This window comes from Gastrolobium bilobum, unplaced genomic scaffold (assembly GCF_033153095.1).
Source record: "Gastrolobium bilobum isolate Gb01-03AN ecotype WA unplaced genomic scaffold, APGP_CSIRO_Gbil_v1 utg685, whole genome shotgun sequence".
Taxonomy (NCBI): Eukaryota; Viridiplantae; Streptophyta; class Magnoliopsida; order Fabales; family Fabaceae; genus Gastrolobium; species Gastrolobium bilobum.
Window position 1 is genome coordinate 52,824 of NW_026896772.1, and position 8,372 is coordinate 61,195.

Genomic DNA, 8,372 nt, shown 5'->3' on the forward strand with positions numbered 1-8,372 from the left:
AATATTTTTCTAATAAAATAATACAAAAATCATAAATTATAATAACTTCCAAATGTTAATATTTTTTTAAAATATTTTTTTTAATATTTCATTTGTATGGAACGCTCGATCCATCAATTCACCACGAAAATTCAAAGGAATTGATGAGCAAAACCCAAAAAAGTAAAATAAAACGCATTATCCAGCAAACCGGACGGGAAGATTCAGAATCACACCTCCCAAAAGCCTGAAAAGTAATTAGATCAAACGGCCGGGATTGATCTACATCCATTTACAACAAAATATTCAGAAACTAAAAAGAAAAAACCCACCCCTCGCTCTCAAAGTCTCACTTGTGATGCTCCTCCGCACACTCGACACGTTTCCTATACATCCAATAAACAGTTACTTTTATTTATTTTTATTTAATTTAATTAATTATAATTTTAAATTTTCACTCTTGTTTGGGTCCCACTCGTCTGTTGCGTGGACCCTACTCTTCTCCCTCGAATCCTTAACTTGCTCTGCTTTTAGTTTCATTTCTGAAACAAACACTCAGAGAAGAGAAGAGAGTTTGTATATAAAATCTCAGAGGTAATTTTCACTGTAACTCCTCTTCCTCTTTCTCTCTCTCTATAACTAGGTTCTCTTCTCGCTCTTTCTCTCTTTACATCTCTCTGTTCTTCTCTTCTTTTTTTCTAGCGTTCTCTCTTCCATTTTCCCACGCTTTCTCTGTGTTCTGTGATTCTAGTTTCGACTCGGTTTGATTTTAATTCTTCTTCTTCTTCTTTTCTTTTTTTTGTGCAGGGGGGGATTTTTTTTAGGAGGATCTGATGTACTCGCTTGTGGATCTCGACTATATTCACGATCATGATGGCCCTTGAAGATTCAGGTTCGTCTTCGACTGTTCCAATTGGCTTTTCTTTCTTTCTTTTGATTCTGTAATTGTTTAATTTAAATCAGTTTTGGTTCTGATTAATGGAATTTTTATTCGTTTAATTCGGTTTTAGTTTTTTATCGTGTGTGTGTTTTATTTTTTGTTTGATTACGCGTGCATCTGTTTGCGCATCTTTTTTTTTTTTTTTGGGAAATTTTTGCTGCTGAGAGTCCTGGGTCAGTGTCTGCTTGCTTCGTGTTGGTTCAATTGTGGTTTGATCGCGGGTTTCGTGTGGTTGGGAGCAATGTGTGTGAGAATTGGGTTCGGGTCTGAATGTAGTGGCTGAACTGGGAGGAATGCTGGATTTTGCATTTTTGCGGCTTGATTTGCTTTTTTTACATGGTGAATTTACTGGTCCAGCTACAATGGGAGAGCTTTCCCTCTCTGTTTTAAAGTTAAAGTTCAGTTTGTGCTACCTCAAGAAGTTAGAGGTCTAGCATTTTTCATAGGAACCACTTACTAATGGAATGATAAAAAGTGTGCTGGTTTAAATTCAGTACATAAATCTTGTTTGATTCGGGTAAAATATATGTGCTTGGAGCCTTGGACAATAATTTATATGAGAATAATTTAGTTGGCAGTCTAATATTCGTTAACTTGTGTTCATTTTATCTTATTTTGATTTGCGTTACCCCTTGGATAATTCAGTAAGACTGTAAGAGTATCAAAGTATGCTGTCTGTATGGAAGAATGATGAGAGACATCTTTTTTTCCTCCTTGATTGTGCATTTTAAGCATTTGAAAACTAAATGATTTGTCATTTATCGTCTTTCATGAGTAGCTGATATATAATTTCATTTTTGTCTGCAATCCATTCCTTATGGGGAAAACTGAATATTTTAGCATCTTCTTTGTGCAAAGTGCAAACAGTTTTTTTTAGTCTCTGATTGTGTAGATATATTATTTTGCATTATTTATACTGGGGCTCATTGTGCAGAAAATATGCAAATAAACTGTGAGGCATCTCTAAAATGCCTCCAGGGTAAGGGATTCCCTTGTCATTTTCAGTGTAACGGGAGTTCTGTGGAAGGCCTTACCGAGCTTAAAAATGATTCTGGTACTCATCCAGCTGGGAATGTTGCTGAACCTAACCGCCATTTAGGCAGTGAGTTTCTTCAGCCTTCCAATGAATTTCGTGGTAAACCTACTTATTACCATGATTACCGCACCTGGACAGCCTGCCATTTTAACGCTCACAAGGTGCAGCAATGCCAAATGAATGCTTTTGAGAGCCATTTTTACCCTTATCCTGTCCAGAACCAACTTCAATATGTTCCAATTAATATGGTTGCTCAGGCTTACCCATGTGAGCGATATCAAGAATTTCAGTATTTTGTGGTGATAGACTTTGAGGCTACCTGCGACAAGGATAAAAATCCCCACCCTCAAGAAATAATTGAGTTTCCATCTGTCATAGTGAGTAGTGTCACTGGCCAGCTTGAAGCATGTTTCCAAACATATGTCAGGCCTACCTGCAATCAGCATCTGAGTGATTTCTGCAAGGATCTGACTGGTATCCAGCAAATTCAGGTGTGTTAAGAAAAATACAAAAAGACTAGGACAAACCATTATATGCTTTTCTTTTTTGATTTTTATAACTCCTAATTTCTCCTTATTATTGAACAAACAATCACATTGCTATCTGCATATCAAATATTCTGATTTATGTGATATTTTTGAATGGTAACTCCCTTGGCACAAGTGAAAGAAATTTCTGTATGCCCCCGCCCATCTCATTGACCAGAAATATGTGGTTGAGAGTGTTAGTAAAACAGCAAGTTTTTCATGGAGGTGAAGTTAATTCATGATTTCTATAGAATTAGAAGAAGGTTTGAGATTAAACTTTGTCTAGTCAGTCCACACCGGTAGCTATTTAAACTGTTTACAGTACTAATTACAAGATGAATCATTTCCTAGATTAGAGCCAACCTGCACTAATTACCTAATTATACCTGTGCTTAAATCTCATATGACTCGTTATACATTGCTTAATTCTAACATTGAATTCCAAGACTCCCTTTAGCTGTGCATATGTCATGAACACCAAGCGTTTAAGGAATAATAAAGCCAACCCAAGGTCATCTAAGGGTCTTAGTGAATAAATCAGCTAAGTGATCGTTGGAGTTGACAGAACCAGTAGTGATCTCGCTTGAAAGAACCTTTTTTTTGTCAAAATGGCAGACAACCTGTATGTATTTGGTTCTTTCATGAAAGATTGGGTTAAAGCAATATGTAATGCAGCTTGGTTGTCACATATTAGTTTCGTTTCCTTAACTCAGTATAGACTCATCAACAACCAACAGTAATTTTTCCAGGAGGTGAGGGTAGGGGGTCAATTTCCTATGTACCACTAGAGTGTAAAGCTGCCATTTTGTCAATCATAACCTGTTGTGATATGAGATCAGATAGGGCTTCACCTGTAGCTAGGGTATAGACAGAGTAGCCAAAGAGGACGTCTAGGCATAATAGGAAGGAGATAAATGATGATAATTCAAATGAAACACATAAAGAGGATTAGGGTTGTGACTTGTGAGAATACTCGATGACCTTTTTTTAACACTATGGGCAATTCCAATGAAGGAGGTGGAGCAGGAGAGTCCAGTGGAGTGTGAGATGAAGAAAAATGGACCAGAGGGGTCTGGGTATACCAGTATAGTGTTTTTTTTTTTTCTTTTTTTATGTGGCTATTTTTGGAAAAAATAAAGCGGGGTGAAAAGGTGGATGACGGGGGGTGCATGGCAACATGAGGGACAAGATTTGTAAAGTAGCTCACATGCATGGTGTGTGGACAAGATGCGAAGAGTAGAAGGGGTCACAGTGTTGATGTGTGAGATGGAAGACAGTGGTGGGTTGGTCCACCATGGCTGAGCTGGTCAGGGAACTCTGCTGCCAATTGAAGATTTTTGGCTGTGATTGCAGCTTGTAGCTAGAGGTTGGTGCAGCTGAGAGTGGTTGAAGAAGCAGCACTGATTAGGGTTTAGTGGGATGGATCGAGCCACGAGGGTGACTCCTAATACCATACATAATAAGAAGGCCTTTCTTCTTATTCTGTATGGTCGAAGAAGCAGCAGCACCGGTTAGGGCTCTGTGGGATGGATCGAGCCACAGAGGGTGACTCCTTTTAATACCATACAGGATAAAAAAGTCTGTGTGTCTAATCCGTCAACACAGTTAAATATTTATACTATACAGTATTTATTACAAGAGGAATCATTTCCTACATTAGAGCTAAACAGAAACAATTACCAAAGAGTAAATGACAGCTAATATTACTTACTACATATGTGGTTAAATCCAACATTTAATTCCAACCTTTATTTTATTTTATTGTTCTTTTGAATTATTTATTGTTATGTTCTAATGTTAAGGGGACGAACCGGAGCAGTGGTAAAACTGTTTCTTCATGACTGAAAGGTCATGGGTTCGAATACAGGAAACAACCTCTTTACAATTATGCAAGGGTAAGGCTGCGTACAAGGATTTTCTCCACTCCACACTCGCTAGTCGAGTTTAACAGGGAGTGGTTTTTTATGTTATAATGTTATTTATAGTTCCTTCAATTCTATTTTTATTTTTTTTCCTCAATTTCTTCATACTTTTCATTTTGGTTCATCTGTCACCGACCCGAACTAATTTGGGATAAAGATGATGTTGATATTGACAGTATAACTAACTACGTGATAAATCATTTCTTATATTAGAGCTAACCTACACTAACATTTAATTCTAACAATTTGAATTCTGGGTCTTCCTCTTTTGATCGAATTTTGATAAATTCACCCTGGCCTGAGCTGTATTTCCTCCATGATAGGGGATGACATATACTATATATATATATACTATACAATACAGAACTGAACTATGATGGACTCTGCGATTATGATTTAGTCAGAATATTGTGTATAATATTTTGTTTTAGCATATAGAATTTCTATTTCTTATGCTGTGTGTCAAGTGTTAACTAGTTGAAATCTAACATTCTCCTAACTCTTCGCATTTTATGCAGTAGCAAGAAAATTGAAGAGATTATATTGAAAATGGAGAAGATGTTGATAACAAATATGTTGGACCAAAATTCATATTTAGTGATTCAATAGATGGAGAAATGAAGAGATCTTCAGTTGATAAATACTCTTCACTCCCTCCCTTTTAGTTACTGGGTTTTGGTGAAGTATAGTGATGTATTGCTTCTCATACAATTTGCATCCCTGAATCTTCAGCCGCCACCATGTGTGTGCGTGTCTGTCTTGTCTGATGGGATGATTCATATCCATTTCGAGGTCGACCCAGTTAAGTCATGTGTATAAATTAAGAAGCTCTACTTATATATGGGCTAAATAGATGCTGTATCCTTACATTATGCACTTGAACTATGTAAAAAAGTTGATACTCTTGTCTCACTTCCGTTTAGTCACTAGGTTTCGCTCAAGTATTGTGCTGTATTGCTGCTTTCACACAATTTTGCATCCCTGCATTCTTAGTCGCCACAATGTGTGAGCGTGTGTCCTGTCTGATGGGATGATTAATATCCATTTTGAGATTGACCCAGTTAATTCATGTGTTTAAATGAAGAAGCTCTACTTAATTACAGGCTAAATAGATGTTTTATCCTTACATTATGCTTTTTTTTTTTTGGTACATTGTCAGGAGGTATCCCCATTCAACCTTCTCCGGGCACCATGCCCTCGGGGTACGGCCCGTTTGGGCTAGCCCCTCATTGTAACAGTGGGTGCACTAAGCTTCGCAACCGGAGAAAGGACGAGACTAATCCCCCAACCGAAGATTTTTGGTTTATCCTCTGGCCCCCAAAGATTTTCCAAAAAACTGCTTGAGGCAGGGTTTGATCCCTGCACCAAGCAATCCCTTGGGAGCTCAGCTGCCAACTGAGCTACCCTTGGGGGTTTACATTATGCTTTTGATCTACATAAAAAGTTGCATCCCAAACTGAGCTTGAATGACAGAAATACTCTAATGCTTTGTCTTCTATTTTTCTAACCTATCTCTAGCTCCTCAACAATTACCTTCACCTGTTCATACTTGCCTGAATGTAGATTGTTAATTGTGTTTCTTTCTGTATGGTTCAGGTGGACAGAGGTGTTACATTGAGTGAGGCTCTACTAAGGCATGATAAATGGCTTGAGAAGAAGGGAATAAAGAACTCCAACTTTGCTGTGGTTACATGGTCTAACTGGGATTGTCAGGTGATGCTTGAATCTGAGTGCCGATTCAAGAAAATACGGAAGCCTCCTTATTTCAACCGGTAAGTGCTGCAGTGCAGAAATGATGACCTCTGTCTATCAGGAATTTTTTGCAACTGACTTTTATTTATTTGCTTCTTAATTTCTGTTAGCTGGATCAACTTAAAGATTCCTTTCAACGAGGTATTTGGTGTTATGAAGTGCAATTTACAGAAGGCTGTTGAGATTGCTGGCTTAGTTTGGCAGGGTCGTGCTCATTGTGGCCTGGATGATGCCAAAAACACTGCTCGCCTGCTGGCTCTGCTCATGCACAGGGGTTTTAAGTTTTCCATTACCAGTAGTTCCCTGCTGTGGCAGCCAGGTGATTCGTTTATGTGGAAGCAGTCTCCCGAACAACCAAGCGTTTTCCCTCACTCCCCTTACAAATCAAAGGATATGAATATCCCCATGGTTCAGTATCACCCTTACTGTTACTGTGGGGTGAAAACCAGCAGGAGCACCATCAGGAAGCCAGGACCCAAGCAAGGATGCCATTTCTTTGGATGTGGAAATTGGAGTACAGGTAGAGGTTCACGCTGCCATTACTTTGAATGGGTTTCTACCTAATCTAAAGCACCTTTTGGTCTACCATGATCAAGTTCTAAGTTTTCTTAATAAGTTATATGTAAAAAAAAAAAAAAAAAAGGAAGAGGAAATGGCTTATGAAAGTAGTGGTGTTGTCTCTAGTAGAAGCATGTATTCCCGGCTGCGTGATGAGGTTTGTTTCGTGAAGTGTTAGAGAAAATTAGTTGGCTCAATTGCTTATTACTGTGACTGCTGAACATCTAAGTAGTCTTGTTAAGGAGAGGGAACTTCAACCTGTAAAGCTCACTTGGTTGACTGGGAAACCATTGCGGAATGTGAGGATGGGTAGTTAGGATTGGTGCTTTTACATGCTAAGGCATTCTAAGTTATCTTTTAAATAATCCGTGGAATAGGACTCTTTGTTTCTTTGCTCTATTGGGAATCGCTATAATTTCTGTCGCTGATGTTAACATTCTAACTTTGACCTTGTTAACTGTGCTTGTACCAAAGCGCAGAATTTCGTGGAGGGAAGACTAGTGTAGCATATTTTTTGGTTGGGGTTTGGGGATTTACCTTAAAATTAGTAGCCACCAAAAGAAAATAATTAAGAGAACTCTTGAAATTAACTATTAGTTTTTAAATAATGTCATACGCAATAGCCGAGTTTATACACTTTTGCGCAAGGGTATTATTCTGAATTCTTTTGCAATATATTCAAGGGATTTAATGTTTCTTATATTGTAGAAGATAAAATTATTTTTTACTCACACATAAAATTGTGTGGAATTTATGTTTTCTTTTTCTCTTTTTTTTTTTTTTTTCATATGATCTTATACAATTTTATGTGTTTGTAGGAGATAATTTTATATCGAGAAACATCAAACCCATGTTCAAGTTCGAACATGGAGACAATGAATGCCCAATTTATTCTGGCCCAGTGCTTTAATAAAAAAATGGAGCTAATAAAAAAAACTCAAGTTATTCTTTGTCTTTAAACCATTTTTAATGGCTTCTGTCTAGTTAGTTTCACCAAACAACAATGTAAATATGCAACCCTATAAATTGACTTAAACGCTCTCCAAGTGAATGAAGAAGATAGTTATGAAATAAATCTAACAAATTAAAGAAGATACAAAGCTTTGGAGTACTAGGAATATCATATATGGGTCATCGGATGCCACAGGAACATTTGGTGAATTGGGATCGTGTTTGAGAGCCTGCCAAGAATGGTGGCCTTGGCATTAAGAGATTTCGTGCTTTTAACCAAGCTTTCATTCTCAAAGTGGGACATGGTATTCTGACAAAGAAGAATGATCTCTAGGCAAGAGTGCTCTGTAGTAAATATGGGGTTGGGGAAGATTTAATCCCGTCGCTCAAGAAGAAGAATGTTTCCAACCTTTGGAGGGGAGTCTTAGGGCATGTTTGGTGTGATGTATAAGGTCTGATAGTATAAGCTTATACTATACGTTATGACATTTTCAGTTGTTTGATGTGATCATCGTATAGTATAAGCTTATACAGCAGGACCTCTTTATACATCAAAATGATGTATAACTTAATCCAGCCTAGGAGTGGTGGATTAGGCCTGATAAGGGGTTGATGTATTAATATAGCTTACAAGTTACAAGTACAATTCACAATAACTAATATACCATTTCAATATTTATATATTAAAATAATTTTTTTAATATATT

At 37.4% G+C, this 8,372-nt stretch overlaps 1 protein-coding gene across 1 annotated transcript; it reads left to right on the forward strand.

Annotated features, from left to right (window-relative positions):
- The first annotated feature begins 519 nt into the window (after positions 1–519).
- On the forward strand, positions 520–7,336 carry LOC133301929 (uncharacterized). Its single transcript, XM_061501644.1, has 5 exons — positions 520–573; positions 787–871; positions 1,854–2,446; positions 6,001–6,176; positions 6,267–7,336. The coding sequence occupies exons 2-5, from the start codon at positions 850–852 to the stop codon at positions 6,718–6,720; spliced, it is 1,245 nt and encodes a 414-aa protein (XP_061357628.1). The 5' UTR covers positions 520–573; positions 787–849; the 3' UTR covers positions 6,721–7,336.
- The last annotated feature ends 1,036 nt before the right edge of the window (positions 7,337–8,372 follow it).